Genomic DNA, 18,810 nt, shown 5'->3' with positions numbered 1-18,810 from the left:
TTAGGGGGCTGCACACATGCCAAACGGCTGAAATTTAAGGGATTTAAAGAGTGGAAACTTCGAGACCTACAGAGTTGGGTGGCAGATGAGCAGGGATTTTGTGAATGCCACGTGTGCTGAATTGGGCTTCAGCACCTGAAGTTGCAGTCAGACACCTAAATGAATACCACCTGTATGCACATACTTAACTGGGTATATGCAAGTGACTTTAATAGGACTACTTATATTTGTAAAGGCATTCCTGTGTTTAAGTATTTGCAGGATCAGGATTTGACTGTTAACTTAGCTATGACTATACTTCTAGTGCCATTAATTTCTGACATTTTTATTCTTACTGTAAAACTAGTGAACTGACTGGGAGAATCTGTATTTAAGGGTCTCTTTGGGAACACAGAAACCTTTTTTTATTTTATAGTCAGCTTTTATTATTAGAGCATAAACACTTGTGCATGTTTGTAGACCTATGAGACAAAGAGACAGTTGTCATTACAAGATGTGTCTTTCTGTATTTTAGGGACTTTAACCTGGAGAATACATTATTTTGATTGGCAAGGGAAAACAGGCTGTGATCTTATTTTTACTATTTGTTATTGCTGTTTCAAACCTTATCAAAGGAAGAAAGAGCCTTCTCAATAGCTGCTTGCCAACATCACTAATCAGAATTTTAATGAGATTTTTTCTTTTGAGGCCTAATTTAGGCCCAATTAACAGTATACAAAGCAAACATACTGTGTCATAAAAGGGAATAAACACACAGTCTCTCTTATGTAGAATTTGAATTTCTTTATAAGAGGAAATTCAAAACAAAACAAGTTAACATTCTCTTGTTAATATATGCAGATTTTTGACTTTTATGCCTTAATGAACAAAGTGCCTTTAGAAAACGTGGACCTATGTTTTTGTAATTTGGTTTGGATCTCTGAAGAGTAAACATTTCAAGTGAGGCCACAACTCCCATTGACTAATGGGGATCACAAGGCGCAAACCCAATATACATCACTGTCATGGTTACAAAGTGAGTTGCACCTTAGACTCCTTTCAGTCCTTCTTCAATGCAGGTTTCACTCCGTTCACCCTCTCTGGGTGTAACCATATAATCCTACCACTCAGACTGGATCAGTGCATACAGCGCTATTTACCAACCATGTTAACCCAAGTGACCACTGTGTTCCATGCCTGAAAGTGCTTTTCGTCCAGGAGCCTGTGATAGAAGTTAAAGTGACTCAAGAACAGCTTCTTCCATACAAAGCATTATTTATTCATCTTAAGGTGAATAGCAAAGGGGATAAAACAAAATAAAGTCTATATGCCTAACCTAAGCCTTAATCTTCCCCTGCACGCTTCAGTAAGTGCCATTCACCCCCTTAACTTCGGCAGTGGGCTGGGGGAAAGCCTGCTTGCTGCAGGTTGTGTCTGTCCAAGGCCTGGTCTACACTACCCGCCTGAATCGGCGGGTAGAAATCGACCTCTCGGGGATCGATTTATCGCGTCCCGTCAGGACGCGACAATCGATCCCCGAATCGACGCTCTTACTCCACCAGCGAAGGTGGGAGTAAGAGCCGTCGACGGGAAACCGCGGAGGTCGATTTTGCCGCCGTCCTCACAGCGGGGTAAGTCGGCTGCGATACGTCGAATTCAGCTACACTATTCACGTAGCTGAATTTGCGTATCTTAAATCGACCCCCCCCTGTAGTGTAGATGTAGCCCAAGACTCACCGTCAGCTGCTGCTGACAAACTATGCAATCCCTCCTTAGGCCAGCATCTTTTAAGGGTCTTTCCCCTTTGATCCTGGGCTCAGGTCTGGGAAGAGTAAACCTTGCCAGCCAGGGCCATTCCCCAGTTATTAGCTTCCCCATTGTTTCCTCAAGGCCCATTGGTATGCTCTCTGAGGGTATCAGTTTCTTGAGGGATAGAGGAAATTGCATATAATGGATCCCTTTCTGAAGGAAAAATAGAATGAATGTGAGAACCAGAAATACCACTAAGGATGAGTTTGAGCACTAAGCATTTGTACCTGTTGAGTGGGAACAAGACTGATCTAATCTCTCCTAATTTAAAGAAGGAGAATAAACCACACACCATGCAATTGAAAAATGTATCACTACGGATCTGGCCAGCTGTGGATAGAATTTATGCTAAATAGGAGCAGATGTGGTTAAAGTAGCATATCACATGACCTCGGACTTTGAACATTAGACATATTGTAAATATGCTTAAGTGTGTATTTCTTGAAATGTGTAAATAAATATGTTCTCAGTCATTGTAAACAAAGAGCCAAGCCACAGGGCTGGTTGAGCCAGAATCTTTTACATCTGTTGCAACACTCAGGACGATAGTTTGGTTGTTTTATAGTGGAAATATTTGTTTTTTCAGTTGGAGTCTTGGCAGCTTGGAACTGATGTTCAGGTTCCCGGCTGATCATTGTCTGCTTGTAGCTTGTCTTTTGAACCACCGTGTACTCTACATTTGTCATCTACTCCTAGGTTAGTTTAATCTGGAATGTAATAGACTTGTTGTAAATCAGTCATCTGTGGAGAGGGTGTGGGAATATGCAGCAAAAATAATTAAAAAAAAAAAAGGTTGCTGAAGTCAATCTTCGCGAGACTTCAGTCTTGCAAAGATCTCAGTGCTTATAAAAATGGAATTAAAGGCATTTTTATACATGCTAAGTATCAAAGCAATCTGATTTTATCAGTCCTGTGAAAGCTACACACAGGACGCAGAATCTGGATCTCACCACTGGGTTTCATACAAGCTTTCCATTCTTTTCCCTTCACACTTGAACCAGTCCCACTTCCGAACCTCTACTCTTCTCCCAGCTAACAAATTTTTAATTGAAAGTGAAAAAAATACTGTAATGACAAGGTTATTAGACTCGCCTGGAGAATGAACTAGTCACTTTTAAAAGGGGTAAGAATTCAGTGCTGGGAAAATTGATATCCCTAAAGAACTCCATGCACAGAACAGGTATAAATGCTGCTCATATTTCCCCTCACTGATTTACCAATGTCCTTCAGCTCTTGCCTAGAAAGGCCGTTCCTGAAGCAAGAAGGGAATTCACTCTCTGTGCCCATTTGTAACTGATCAGTCTTAGCCAATGCCTCTGGAGGCCAATGGAAAGTAGGGAGTGTCATTTTTCCCCAGTGGGGCAAATTATACCCATTTCCACCTGCATAAACTGAGGCATTCACTGAATCAGTGGAATTACTTCAGATTTACACTTGAGTTTGTACTGATGTCTCTTAATTATGCTTCCCCTCTCTTCCCCTCTCTTCCCCTCAATAGAACTCATTTTTATTATTTTAATCAAATATAGCATAGAGAGTCTGACTGCCCATGAAAGATAAGTCAGCATGGAACATCTATTTTTTTAACATATTTATTTCATTATCAGCTACACTTCTTTCCAGAGGGCATCACAGTCACTTGCTTTTTTGCAGAGCATAAGCCTTGAGTTGCAGCTTCCATGGTACGATGTTCCTCAAAGATTCGACAGGAAGATGTCATTTCTCCTCATATGAGTGAGGAATGCCAGCTCCACTTCCTCATTGTTCTCAGTGATGTACTAGGATGTCTCAGGCAAGAGAAATCTACAAGCTAAGTGTTCAATAGCTAGAGAGTCAGGCTTGCATGCTGTGCTGCCATGCACTGGGAAAAGGAAGAGGAGAACTACGGTGGGTGATAGCTGGCCTCATTATGGGCTCCCCCTTGCTGTTCTGCAGTAGAGGGTAGGTCAGGCAGTGTGTATCCTTGAGGCTCAGAAGAGGTTGGAGTCTTGGGTGTGGGGATGCCTGGTGCAAATTCAATGCAAATGCAGATCCCAGGAGAATAAGTTCCCTAGAAAGTGGGCTGATATTTATAACAGTGACATGAGTCATTTTCTTAGATTCCATCAGATATTGCATTTCATCTACTGACTCCATTAAGTACAATGGGCTTTTCATATCTCTCGTGCTTGTACAATCAACTTTATTCCTTTGGGCACTCCATCACCATCCAGGCAACAATTCCAGCCAAGCCAACCATCATTGGATACCCTTCCACAGCTGGACAGCTTCAATGCATGATAAAAGAAATCCGCTACTGTATCCACACTCTGCTAGAGGAGCCATCTTGATGACATCTCTGGTGCCTTGCACATCTGACCAACACCGTTATTCTACTCTGGGCATGGACTAACTGACTTGTCAGCTTGAAAAGGCTATTCATTCTTTCTTGGAAAAGCTGCTCCCTTTGACGGCTCCATACTGTGTCAATACTTGAGATGGGCCATTGTAGAGATCGGATCCAGGCTAGTCCCAAAATTCCGAGTAATTTCTTAGCGTTAATTTCATACAGTTGTTGAGTCAATCGAAGAAGATAACTTGTGATGAGTGGGAGTGCGCTTTACTTGAGGCCACGGGAAAACGGGGTGAATGTCTCACCCACGCTCCAGCTCATTTAGGCCAGGGGAAAGAGCCAGAGCGGTGTAAAGGGGTCCTAAAAGGCTGACTTCCGAGGACCACCTCACCAGCCCCAGGGGTATGGGGGACTGGCAGGGTGAGGAAGGGGTATGATGGAGACAGGGCCGCAGCACACAGCACTCTGGAAATCCCAGGAGTACAACAGAGCAGCTCAGGATGGGAAGGGCACAAAGGTGGCTTAAAGCCACTATCGTGTCCCTTCCCCTTGGGATGGGAGTTCCTTGCTGACACTCTTGGGCCTGATCTACACTTGGGTAGCGGGGGGGGGGGGGGTTTGAATCGATCTATCGACTTACTGTGGTGTCTTCACTACGGTGAGTCGACTGCCTACGCCTCTCACCGAGCTGGAGTACAGGAGTCGACGGGAGAGCGCTCGGGGGTCAATTTATCGCATCTAGACTGGACGCGATAAATTGATCCCCACTGGATCGATCGCTGCCCGCCAATCCGGCCGGTAGTGAAGACATACCCTTAGAGGTACAACCCAGACTCAAACCCCAGGTTACCACCCTATTTCTAGTACAAGAGGTTTCATTACTGGAAACGTACTCCTTCCTTTGGTATCATCGGGGAGGGCGAGTTTTGAACCTTTTTGTTTCATAACATCTATTTGTAGGACTGTTTCCCTTGTAGGCGTCATATTTAGATTTGGCTATTTGGGGCCCAATCCCGCATCCTTCATTTGCGTATACAGTGGGGAAGGCACGAGGCTGGGAGTCAGGAGGTCTGTTGCTGTCATTCATCTCCTGTGTGACCTTGGACAAATTACTTCTTTCCCTCTGTTTTCCCTCCCACCCTGTGTCTGGCTTGCGTATTTAGGTTGCAAGCTCTTCAGGACAGTGACAGGGATACCATGAATAGCTCCCCCAAAGCCAATGGGACTATTTGCTTGAGTTAACATTGCAGAATTGGGCCATAGTTCTGTTGTCTGGATCTCAAGCAGTGAATCAGGAGTCCAGAGACAGGAATGGAGCAAGGCCGGAGTTAGAACATGGCTGGAGCAGGAGCAAGAGCAGGGTGGGAGCAGGCCAAAGCTTGGTGATTCTGTTGGCACTATCAGGCCACAGGGAATTTCAAGCCCTCAGGTGACCTTGAGCAAACTGAGCTTCTGGTCTACCTGTGAGACATATACCTGCCCTGAAAGTTACCAGACCAGTTCCTGGCTTGTGGATTGGCTGGAGACTAGCACAGGAGTAGCACAGCACATCACCTTGCTCATTGAAGTATTGCAATCTTAAATTGATTTAACACTTTTCATCTTAAAGAGCTTTACAAAGATGCCAAAATATACAAAGGGATCATCTTATCTTACTACTGAAATGCAGCTAACTCTGGGGGAAGGGTGGCAACTGCTTAACAACAATGCCCAATGGTTCATGATATGAAGTGAAGGCATTTTATTTAATTGAAACCACAAGTGTTTAGCTAGGTGAAAAATAATTACCAGTGAGTTAGAATTTTGCTAGGAGGTCACTGTTCGCACCTAGCATCCCTATATAAGCAGAAAAATCAAAACACCACCCACCAATTCTAAACAAACTAGGAAGGGTCACAAAACACTAATCTTGGTGAGAAATCCAAAACTGTCCCCCGCACTTATTAATCCAGATAACAAATCGTAATCTCTGAGCCCAGCTGGCTAAGAATCGCACACATGGTTTTATTGTAGTTACCCTTTCTATCCCAACCCCGGCCACATTTAGCCCCACACCCCCATTAGGTCTTGTCTTTTTGACTGTAAGGTCTTTGGGACAAGGACTGCCATTTATTGCACTAGATGTTGTGCGCGCACACACACACACACAGTCCCAACCTGCCTTGAGAGGTGACTGCAATATACATATTCAATTCATTAAGCAGTAAGAGCCTTTGACTTCAATCTACCAGGATTTGTCACTGAGATTCCCGAGATTACTCCCCCCCCAGGATAACATACGTTATTAGTATGAGTCCGTAATTTCTGGAGGAAGAGAAAGCAGAAAACTGAACACCGGAAATGGATTAGCTCTTTGATAAACTGTCATTAGCCATCCTCAGTTGGTGTTACACTAGGGAGGCAAATTGTCAAAGGTCACCGGGAGCTATTTAAAGTCGTTTTCCCTACCAGGTGTATTTACTTTCACCCAAGTGTGATTCTTCTGCTCTGATAACCTTTGTCGTCTCCTGTTACACCGGGAGACGTCAGCCGAGTTCCCCAGGCACACAGCATTCATTTGTTTTGCCAGTTCCACACAGAGAGGCTAAGCCCACGTTTCTCTTCTAATCATGCTTCAGCTGAAATTTTATAGCTGCCAATTGTGATTGAGGGGACTGGACTGGGAAATCGGGTGAAATCCTGGCCTCAAGGAAACCAATGGCAAGAGAGCCATTCAGTTCATTCTAGAGAGCCAGGAGGATTTCACCCCAGCTGATTTGATTTCTGTTCCTAGCTCACCTTTGGCAAGTCACTTCCCCTCCTCTCAGTATCTCAGCAATCCCCATCTGTCAATAGGGATAATAACACTCACCCGCTTTGAGAGCTATAGGGCTGAGAAATGACTACCTTCAATAATGGCAGCAAGTAGCAGAGGCTTCACAGAGGACCTTGCTCCAGGAAGCGATCTTCCAACCGCCTCTTCATTTTCTCAGCACCCTGTCGTGTATAAATCCCAGCAGCCTTTGGGTACGTCTACACAGGGATAAGAGACGCATGGCCTGGCCATAGCAGACTCGGGCTGTGGAGCTTAAAATCGCTGTGTAGACATTCAGATTGGAAGGAATCTGAGCTTTGGGACCTTCCCCCTTACCAGACACCACTTTCCCTTCTCATATCAATGTTCAAAACTGGCTCAACTGATGCAAATTCATTCTAGTGACTGAACTGTACAAGTTTAGCACAGTGTAGCCTAATGGGGAGAGGGCACTGTAAGGAGAATTAGCAGGCTTGTTGTTTTCCCCAGCACTGCTGTAGACTAGCCATGGAACGGTGCCAGTCATGTAAACTCTTCTGGCCAGATCTCAAAGGGTATTTAGGCTCCTAACTTTCATTGATTTCAGTGGAACGTAGGAGCCTAAATACCTTCCAGGATCTGGGCCTCTGCACATCATTTTTTCCTCTCTGTAAAATGGGGATAATAATGTTTAACCATCTTTCTAAAGCTCTGTCAGATCTACCGCTAAGAAGATGCTAAGTATTAATAATAATTATTTAATACTGAGGGTTTTTTAATCCAAGTTTCTCTGCTCAAGATTTCTACTTCATGGCCACTGTTTAAATATCCCCCTCGCCAGTAAAAGCTGGGGGCAGCTCTTCAGTTAGTGTACATTGTCCTAGCCCTGTTGATATCAAGCCCTGTAGATCTGACTTCAATGGTGCTGGGACAATTTACACCAGCAGAGGATCTGCCTCCGGCAGCAAATCCTGTTCTAGCCACAGTCTCAGCTTTCTTCTCCGCAACTGGGCGGGGGCAGAATGTGGGCTTTTTTGCATTGTTCAGGAACCCTCGACATACCATTTTGGTAGCTGTGCTTCTAGTGGCTTCATAACAGTGGAGTTTGGTTTGGGGGTCTGTTTAACCCACCACGGATTCCCCAGCTCTCGGGCGGTTGCTCGTTTTGGGGCGGAGATTTCCTTTGAGGATTTTGTTTAAAGCTTCCTGAGGTTTAATTTGGTTTTGCGCAGCCAACCAAACACCGGTCCTGGCTGCGGTAGGGCTACGTGAGGTGACACAGGGGGTATGGCTACGCTGCAATAAAAGACCTGCAGCATGGCCACGGCTGGTCCAGGTCAGCTGACTCAGGCTCGCAGGGCTAAAAACTGCAGTGTAGATGTTCAGGCTGGAGGCTGGGTTTTAAACCCCCCGGCCAGGGGCGGGGGGGGAGGAGTTGTGTGTCTCAGAGCCCAACCCTACACTGCAATTTCTAGCCCCACAGCCCAAACCCCGTAAACCCAAGCCAACTGACCCAGGCTCAGTGTGGCAGATTGTTTCTCACAGGACAGACCTATAAAGGCCCCAGCAGCCTCACTTCCTCACCTGTGCCCATCCCCTCCCTGCCACAAAGACTTCCCCTGTCTGTGATGGGGCTGTGTCTGCTAATTCATCTGCCTGTGCTGTGGAGGTTTCACAGCTTCTGCCCCCTCCTTACCTGGAGGGAGAGAGAGATAATGTGTGTGTGTGTGTGGGGTTGGGGGAGGGGGGGGGGGAGAGAAACCCATAGGCAGCAGGATGTATATATAAGAACTTGAAATGAGAGAATAACTAACCTGGGGATAGGTAAGAGATCAGTTAGACACAAGATGGGCATTTGTGTAGGAACAGCTACCCTAGCCCACCACTGCCACAAGGCAGAGCAGCTAGAGGCGGTGTAGCACTTTTTTTTTTTTAAACTAAAAGTTATATATTATAAGCAGGTTTCAGAGGAGCAGCCGTGTTAGTCTGTATCCGCAAAAAGAACAGGAGTACTTGTGGCACCTTAGAGACTAACACATTTATTTGAGCATAAGCTTTCGTGGGCTACAGCCGAAGAAGTGGGCTGTAGCCCACGAAAGCTTATGCTCAAAAAAATTTGTTAGTCTCTAAGATATTATAAGCAGTTCTGGAAAAAAAAAATCTCCCTTCATCTGCCCTACCCAGTTGTGGGGTGGATCAGAGTTTGCACAGAGGAGTAAAATGGTTTCAAGTAAGTTTGTCACCATCAAACTTCACAATAAACTGAATTTCAGCAGAGCGGGAAAGGGCTTACCTAGCGAAATCTCCTTCTTCTCCTCCCTTACTGTGGGAGTGGGGGTAGGGTCACGGCTCATCCCCTGTAACTGCAAAGCGCACTGCCTGGGACCAACTCTGGCTTCTCTTCCCTCTGGCTGTAGCAGGACAGGGAGCCGGCCATTTCTGCTTACCTCCCTTGAATTTCTCTCCCCTTTGCTCAGCCACCCTGGAGGAGAGACCAAAGTGCTAATCTCCCTCCTTGGTTGTATTTAACACCTCTCCAAGAGCTGATAATTGCTCCTGGCCTAGAGCATTAGTCCTGTGAAACCCACTTATGCTCTAGTGGGACAATAACCCCTAGTTCCCTTACAAGAAGAACGGGAGTTCATTGGAATGCAGGGAAACAACTGGGGCCTTCCAGTCCACCTCATGGTAACCGCCATCCCTCTCAGGAGCAGCACTGGTCTGTGAATAACACTCAGGGCAAGCAGTTAGAACAAACCAGGCTTGAAACAGGCATAGTACGAGTTCAGTGCCAAACAATCCTAGATTTGAGAGACGGGAAAGGCTTTTCCTTTGCTGGTCATTTTAATGCATCTCCCAGGGGCCCAGTGCAGGATTGGGTCCTGTTGCAGACTTACTAGTAATTAGCTAGTTTGGTTTGAAACCTGCCCAGTTTCGGGGGGAGGGGAGCCAAATGGTTAATGTGAAACCACCAAGGCCCAGATAAGTAGGATCCATAGGGCTCAAAGCTATTTAGGCATCTACCTCCATTGAAATCGGACTAGAATACATGCACAAAGGCAAACAGATGGAGAAATGATTAAAATTAGGTTAATTACACTTACACTGCCTTCTTTAATGATAATATCATCCCTTTTTGGTCTCAGCTTTCATTAGCCAAGTAGCAATTTCACTGTACTCTGCCTCGCCCTGTTTTGTGTCCTATTTCCTATTCTATTAGATCAAGTTTTATTAATTTCAAATTACTTTTTTTCCCCTCAAGCAATAAATTCGGAGAGCAACAGGCTGCCTTCTTAATGGGCTTGTCTGCCCCTGGTAATAGACCATGACATCAATTATGTACAGTTGCCTTTGACTTGGGATGTATAACTCCCATGGTGACTAATTACAGTACCTAATAGTCCACAATGACATGGAATAGTGCTTAATACATGCAGATCAGCATGGTGTTTGGAGACTGAATCCTTTACTATTCCTGGAGGGCTCAATGCTCTTGGCTTTATCTTGCCAAGGGGATCAGAAAGTAGCTGCAATGTGTTTCAGTTTTCTGGATTGAAAAAAAAAAGACTCCTCCAATTAGGCTCATGGTAAAAAGAATCTCAACCCGCTGGCTTTCCAAGACCCTGCTCCACATCCCTGCACTCTCACTGTTACACCTGGTGGCCGTTTTGCTTCTTGTCCCTTAAAATCACATGCATCTTAACAAGCTCTGTAATGTTCTGGCTGGCATTTGTGCAGCAGCAAAGTTGATGAACACAGACACATTTCTGAAGAAAGCCAATAGAGCCAGAGCAGCAGGAAGTGTTTGTGCCATAATAGCGAACCAGCATAGCACACTGCTGCTGATCCTTTTACCGCTCAGGAGGCCAGAGGATGAAATCTTGGCCACTTGAAGTCAGTGGCAAAACTGTTGATTTTGGGGGCAGATTTCACCCTAGATCATTCCTGCACTGGTGTATTTTCCCAGCATGGTGGGAGTTTAAAAAACACCCAGTGCCTCGTGTTAGCAGCTACAGAGTTTGCTTTTTTCAGCAGCAGATTGCCCCCCCTCCCCCGCCAAACACAAATCCCAGAGTCTAAGGAGTCCCAGCTGTTGTTATTTACAAGCAAGAACATCCTTGTTTCAGTCTGTACCTACTCGTCTGTGCTGCAATTAGTGGAGACTTTACAGACTCCCTTTGAACTGGAAAAGAATTGCCCATGTTGGAGTGATCAAACCCTGTGACCTCTAGGCAGAAAACTGAACGAGGGATTCAGTATGATTGAAGCGTGATCTCATGCCTCAGCTCTGGCATCAGGTTTTCCCTTCAGAGGCGACAGAAGCTGCACATCTCCAGGCAAATTCAACCTAAACACAACTCAGTAGCATCCAGTCTCTCTCTAGTCACAATCAATCATCAGACAACTCCCCTCATCGTTCACTTCAATAGAAGCTTCCTATCAGTTAATTCCCATAAACCGAAGTTCCCCCAATGAGTAATGTGGTGTCACCTAACCACAATTGTCCAGTGTTGCAACATTCTTAGCTTCCTGTAATTGTCAAGACAAAAAATGGAATGTTTTAGATTTTTGGGAAGACGCTGGGCCAAATTCTCTGCTGATGTGACTTTTATTTTCCTAGTAAACACTTTCCTGACTGACTTTGTAGGTGGATCATCTTTGACACTAAAAACTTTTAAAAGAGGGGCTTATGCACATCAGGCCCATTTTACAAATGAGCGAACTACAGAACAGGGCTATTAAGGGGCTTGCCCTAGGCCATGTAGCAAGTCAGTGGCAGAGCCAGGAATAAAGTCCCAAAGTCTTGACTCTGAGCTTCCTTCTCCAACCATCGCCTACACTGCCTTCCCTCCCCTAAGGTTAATGACGGCTGCACATGTGTAGAAATAGGAGACTAATGGCTGATTCAGGAAATCAGCTCTGTTCAGGCTGCACTTAAGCATCTGCTTATTTAGAGTTGATTAATCCTTAAACTTGGAACTAGACACAGGCCAACTAGCTGAACTGGTGCTGAGCGCTACAGTAGGTTTGGGCTGAGGTCCAAGCTCAATTCAGAGTTAGCATTTGGAGAGGCTGATGCTAAAACCTCATTAGTAGTTTGTTTTGAAATTGTCACAAAAACAAGCACTTTATTGTTTGGATCTGACCCAAATCCAGGCTCACAGGGATAGATTCCAGAGTGGTAGCCATGTTAGTCTGTATCAGCAAAAACAACGAGGAGTCCCTGTGGAACCTTAAAGACTAACACATTTATTTGGGCATAAGCTTTCGTGGGCTAGAACCCACTTCATCGGATGCATGCAGTGGAAAATACAGTAGGACAGATTCATTTCCAAACTGTACACCAATGTTCATGGGCATGGGGGAAGAGTGAGGGGTCTGATGTGGGTCTATTTTGATTTGTAACTGATTAAAAATTAACGGTATCATTCCTGTGTCTTTAGAGCCATTTGTTTTAAAGCACTTGGCTGTCTGGTGAGTGATGCAAAATTCTGTCTGATCAAATTTTAGCAGAAAGTCAATATCTTTAGTGTGTAATAAAGCAGGTCATCCCAAAAGAAAGTAAAAAAAAAAAAAAAAAGTCAACTTATTAAATCAGTGGCAGTTTCAGCCTGTGTTTGGAGAAGAATCCTGAGTAAGTGGCAAAAGATCAAACTGCAAAAAACATGAAAAAGAATCTGGATTGTACAACCAGTTAAATGGCCGGCATTTTCAGCATTGCATGAAAACAAAAAGCTGGTTATTGAGAATAGCGGTTAGGCTTAATTCACTGACATTTAATTTCTGGCATAGTATCCTTCCACCCATCTGATGGTTAAGATCAGGCCAAAGCACCTAAAGGTGCAGCTAGGCGCTCAGTGGGCTTTTCAAAAGCACTGAAATGGATTAGGTGCCTAACTCCCATTGACTTAGTCTGCACCTTTAGATGTCGAAATACTTCTGTGAAGCTTGCTCCAGATCCTTAGCTCATGTAGTTCTGTGTATCTCCATTTAACCCAATGCAGAGTTACACCAGACAGGGCTCTGGCTCTGAAGCATCAGAGCAACATGCTACTCAAAATTACCTGGTGGGTAAATGATCTGGGAAGGGGGAGTTGTCTTGGGGTTAGACCATAGGACTTAGAATAAGGATTCCTGGGTCTACACCAAATGTTGCCACTGACTCAGTGTGTAATGTAGGACAAGCCACATAGGCCAACATTTTCAAAGGCAGGAAGCCACCGATTTTGGATGCCCAATGAGGGACACCAAGGGGTGCTGAGTAGTTTCATCTGCAGTTCTGAGTGTTGAGTAACCCTAGTAATATGGCAACAACCATCACCCGGAAGAGGGAAGAGTTAAGGGTGTGAGAACAGAACTTGGCTGTGTCTTAAGTATGGGATAGACAACGAGGCCAACTTTCTCTTCATTGGCCTCTCACAGCATAATCTTGGTGCTTCTCCTATTTGCTGCTCATATTAACTGACTCACTAACGATCTTCCAAATGAGGGTTTTCCCCACCTCAGCGACGACTGACCTTCCCCCGCCCCGTCTGTCAGAAACTGGCTTCATGGGAAATAAGAAATCGCTTGTTTGAGTTATAAAACTGCTTGGCATGAGAAGCATTGAAGGGCTGGTGAACATTACACGGGGTGGATCAGCGTGAGCTGCTTAGCTTGAACTGGCCTCTCATCCCTGGCCTCACACATTTATCCTTCCCTAGCAAAATAACGTTGCCGTTTCCCCCCAGCAAAGACCCGTTCTGTAATAGTAAGACATGCTCTCCAGCAGGCATGGTTACCTAGGAGACAAGGCCTGGGCCTGTGGCGTAGATGTAGCCAGGCAATACATAGCTCCCATGAGCCAAACACACTCTGAAGTAAACCAGCTAATGCACACGCCCCAGCAGCGATGGCGTGTGTGTTTCAGGGAATGACAAACCGCCATCCCTTACGGTAATTATTATTTGATTTATGGTAGTGCCCAGAGGTCCAACTTGCAACTGAGGACCAACATTGTGCTACACACTGTACAAACACAGAGTGAGACACAGGCCTGGCCCCAAAGACCCTACAGTCTAAACGAACAAGACAGCTAGAGGGTGGGATGGGAAACGGATGCACAGAGAGGTGCAGATCCTCCCAGGTATTTAAGTGCCATTGAAATTGGTGGGGGCTAGATGCCTAAATACCTTTGAGGATCTGGGCTGAGGGGTGACTTGCCCAGGATCTTGCAGGTCAGCGGCAGAGCTGGGAACAGGACGCCTGGGCCAATGCCCTATTGGACTAGGCTGCCTCCTTGTAAGCAGGTGATTACAAACATGAGCCTCACCCTGCAATTGAATCTTTGTGAGTGGACCCCGAAGGAAGTCACTGGAGCTCCATGGGCGGGCAGGCGGGGGGGGAGAGCGCCTGTGTGGAAATCATTGTAGGGTTGGAACACAGGATTTGCTTTTTCGAAAGGCCTGTCTGTTTTCTAGATTCCTTTCCAAAGGCGCATTTGGAGTCACCTTTGTAAAAAGAAGGTTAAAGGAATGGGACAGACAGGATTGGCCTGCTGTCATTTACCCCCTTTTCTAGGCTAAAAGATTTCATTCATTACAATTCTATAACATGAGCGAGACCTGGAGTCGGTCAGCTGCATAATCTGCCGTGGATAATATCACAAAGCTGCGGGTGTTAATTATAAAAGAGACACAAGTGATTTATATCACTGAGATCTTTATTGTGAAAGGAGCATCAGAGCTTTACATCACTTTAGGTGTTTTTTTAAATACAAGGAGGAGTGGCCATTCACTCGATAAGATTACGATAGTACAAAGGGGCTTTCTAAAGCCAAGTGTGAGCAGGGTCATCCTTTGAGAACAGCTTTACTTAAGTAAGATGTTATAGTGAAATTCAGCCCTGTGCAGAGGACAACACAAGGGCTATGCACCACTTCAATCCCACTTCTGCCCTCAGGGCTCCCACTGAAATCTATAGCAAAATTCCCACTGACTTTAGTCCTGCAGAATTGGGCCTTGGAGGGCCTGAGTGGTGCATAGGCCTTGTGTTGGTGGGTTCACACTAAATAATGATGGTTTTGTGTGGTATGTCAGAGGGTGTGAAACAATCATCTGTAGTGACTTATTTAAACATACAGTGGGATGCTCAGGGTAGTCTCTCTGTGTGAGTGTGGTGTGGGGAGAGATCTACCCTGGTTTTTTTAAGTGATACATTGGGCTGCATTAAAAGGAAGACTTTCGTAGCTGCAGTTTGACCCACAGCCTCAGAAGTATTTAGGTGCCTAATTCCCACTGAAGTCAGTAAGAGTTTTAGGCGCCTGAATATCTTTGTGCATCTGGGCCTTTGTGACTAATCTGCCTGTTTATTCCAGGTTCTGAAACACCTGAGCTGCTAATACTGGTACTTGCAGTATTGCCAATTTGAAGGGTGCAGTGTACTACAGGTACTATTGTAAAGGTAAATACCGGAGTGTTGCAGAAGTCTATTTATAATGGTGTCAACTGTACATAGGGCTACAGCATCTGTTTTCTGGCAACGCCTTTGTTTCGTTCTCTTAATGGATACAAAGTTGTACTTCCATTGCTCTTCCACTTGGTACATTTCATTGTGCAGTAAAAATGTAAAGCAGCCATTACAGAGTTGCGTGTTTTGACAACTGCTCTTTACAAAGTCTCATTACATTATTCCAGAGCCGTTTCCCCACTTTACAGGATTCAGTGTAATCAAAATTGTTTTGCAAACTGCTTCAGTGAGAGAAAAAAAAAATAACCTAGGAAACAAGTATGCCAACTTACAAAAATAGACGAGAACATTTGGAGATCCCAGGTTTCAAAACACAGTCTCAGTGCTGGAGAATATGAGCTATAGTAGCTTTCGTGACTGATGAGACAACACTAGAATAGAGAGGAAACTAGATGGATGCAATGATCTGTTTCTAAGAAGTCTTTAATTATCAAGTCAAAATAAAAGAGAAACATTCTCCAAGAAAGCACGGCAGGCAGAATGCCAACATTTGATCTTGGGTTCTCCCCCGTTGCTGCAGTGAGCAGTGAATTGCATACTCAGTGCAGGGGGGGGTCAGTGTTCACTCCTTGGGGAGAGCAGGTAGCATTTGCATAGCTGCCCTCCTCCAGTGGATCCAATGGGTGGAGCCTGCCTCGTTCATGGTCCTAGCCTTACCTCCATCCACTTTCAGGGTTGGGCTGGCTGGCTGGGAAGCCACTGGCAGAGTGGAGTTGTGACCACCTACCTTTACTTTGAGATGGCATAACCCATGGCTGAATCAAGCCCTGGAGGACAGTGTAGCCACGACCTGATTCAAATCTCTCCCAAAGAAATCAGAGTGGCACTGTCTATATATGCCCTAACTAAACAGAATTCTTAGGAAATCCCTGATTAGAGCCGGAAAGTGCCTGGAATAAACATCACATACTCCAGAAGGGACCATCTCAAACAAGATACCATCATGTAACTCCCATACACTGGAAAGAAAGCAGAAGTTGGTCCAAGAAAAGAAATTACCTCACCCACCTTGGCTCTGTAATAAACAAACCACTTACATAACTCCTAGGACTAAGGAAACTTCAGAAAAACCCCAGTACAAGGTCCTGCATGCAGCAGGAGTCTGTGCCAGTTTTTAAAGAGCGTTTAGAGAAGAGCGGCATGATTAAAGGGCCCATTAAAGCTTGACACAAAGCCCCTGTTAATGGTTTGCTCAGTGGTTCTATGTGGTGGTTTGAGGGATGGGGGCACAATCCTCCCTCTGAGGCCATTGTAGATCATGGCTGCAGCATGGCAGCTTTCCGGGCTGCTGTTATATGGAGGGTTTGTTCAGTGGATCTGCTGGTCAAGCTCCTTCCATAACGTCCTCCCTCTACCGGCAACATGAAGGGGCATGGACTGCACATGCATGGATAATTGGCCCTGACCTGGTTAAAAGAACACAACAAGGTCTCCTACCAGCCTCCCGAGTGAGTACGACATTGCTCAGCACTAGGAATGACATCTGCTTCCAGGAGAGACTGGGCAAAACTAACTTCTCTGCGCCGCAGTACAGATTCCCTGGGAGGGACTATCCCGGTGTGACACTGTCGCACATGGAGCATATGCGATAAAGAGCCACCCTGTGACTCAGAAAGGAGACTTCCTCGGAGCTACCCCGTGCCTGGCTCTGCACCGGGTGTGAGGGGAAGGTGGCAGGGAGAGTTTCAGCAGGCACAGGAGCTGTAAACAAGTCAGGTCCTTTTGCTCTAGTACAAAGGCTTGTAAATCTAGCGCCACCACTTGTCAGAGACTCCCCATTGAGGGTGTGAGGGATGGGGACCTGGCTTTGAATTGACCAGTGGAGCTAAGCTGGATCTTTTCAGAGCGTCACACTCCTATGTATGCTCCCAAAAGGAATTCAGGCAGTAGCCTGTGCCCGGTCCTAAAGGTTTGAACCACTGTTTTTCTTTGGCATATTCATCAGTGCTTCTAGTGTTCCTTATTTCATTCATTGGTCAATACCTGTCACCGTCACAGATAAAAAAAGAAAAGAGCCTTTATAGTGACCTATTGTAGAATCAGGCACTCAAAGCAGAAGTCAGCTTTTGTGCTGAGTGTAACATTATCTTAAATATCTCATGCTGCTGATGTACAGTGAAACCTGGTTGTAGGGCCTCAGCAGCACCTCATTTTGAGTAACCCCTTTAAAATATCCTCAAGATCTCCAGAATGATTTTGTTTTGCATCTAGGTAAAGACCCACTTCTAGGAGGTGACCGAATTCTGCTGATCCCAGAGGTGCTTTCACAGGTTTCATCGTACTTGAAACTTCACAGCTTCTACTGAAATATTTGCATGTGTCTATAGGTTTAGCAAAGTACGAAAGTGAAATCATTTTCATTGCATGATTATGCTGACAGAGTATAGCTTTCTCAACCAAAATTGTGTCTTTATACTTGACAACTCATCAAGGCCTTGTCTTCCTAAGGCCTAATCATTCATCTTAAAATAGTTGTAAAAAAGTCATCTGGGCTGCAATACTTATAACAAATTGTCATAAACTTTTGCTAGCAAAATACACTGAAAGTTTCTGCTATAAAAACAGACTAACTCAGTAATTACAGAAAAGGCATCTCTATTACAACTACTAGCATTGGTAAAAAAGCTCAGCTTGTACGTTATGGCTCTACAAGCAGCTTGAAGCCACTGTGAGAATTACACCCACTGGGCCCAATTCTGTTCTCATACTAGGAGCAGGATTAACTCCATTCCAGCCAATGAAGTTATACCAGTGTAGAAGTGGTGAAAGGTCAGGATCAAATCCTAAGGGACGAGGGTGAGAGTGACCCCTGTGCACAGGACTTATCCAGGTCCTGTGCACCACCTAAGTCCTTAAGGGTTTAAGTGGAAATTTTGCCAGGGTGAACTTCAGCCTTGAAAATGATCCTACCTAAATCAGTGGCAAAGCTCCTATTGACTTCAGTGGGCGTAAGATCAGGCGCTATTACATTAAACTATTGGAAGGTGTACATCTTCTTATTCAGGTGCTGAAATGAGACCGAAACTACTCTCCACCACTGGCCAGTCTCAGCTCTTGGGGTCTGGAAGCTCTCTGGTGCGGTCTTCCTCATTCTCCTCGGAGCAGGACAAGTTCAGTGCACTGGTCACTGGATGGATCCATGATGTCGTCTGTGTTACATGGCTAAATGGAAACAAGAAATGCCATTAGCATCCCCAAAGGAGTTATTTCAGATCATAAAAACAGGAGAAGTCCTAAGGATGCTTAGCCCCTCTCTGGAGGTCCCCAGTGTCTCACTGTTCATTAAAATATTTCCAGCGTAAGAGTGTCTCTTTCATTAAACATGAAACCTCACATACATTTATTTCCCATTCTGTAGGCAAAAGGAGGTACCTTTAGGATGTGAGAACCCCAAGTCAAGTTCCCTGCC

The 18,810-nt window shown here is 45.1% G+C and overlaps 1 protein-coding gene across 2 annotated transcripts in view; it reads right to left on the bottom strand.

The window, feature by feature from the left end:
- Nucleotides 1-18,448: 18,448 nt before the first annotated feature.
- The window catches only part of STXBP4 (syntaxin binding protein 4), a 135,824-nt gene continuing 135,462 nt past the window's right edge, over nucleotides 18,449-18,810 (bottom strand). For both annotated transcript variants that reach the window (XM_065415521.1, XM_065415520.1), the window contains one exon: nucleotides 18,449-18,563. In XM_065415521.1, the coding sequence (XP_065271593.1) occupies nucleotides 18,449-18,563 (115 nt within the window). The remainder of the gene's footprint in view (nucleotides 18,564-18,810) is intronic.

The sequence above is a fragment of the Emys orbicularis genome, chromosome 13 (genome assembly GCF_028017835.1).
Source record: "Emys orbicularis isolate rEmyOrb1 chromosome 13, rEmyOrb1.hap1, whole genome shotgun sequence".
NCBI lineage: Eukaryota > Metazoa > Chordata > Testudines > Emydidae > Emys > Emys orbicularis.
The sequence above is the reverse complement of the archived record's forward strand: the minus strand, read 5'-3'. Positions and strand labels throughout refer to the sequence as shown.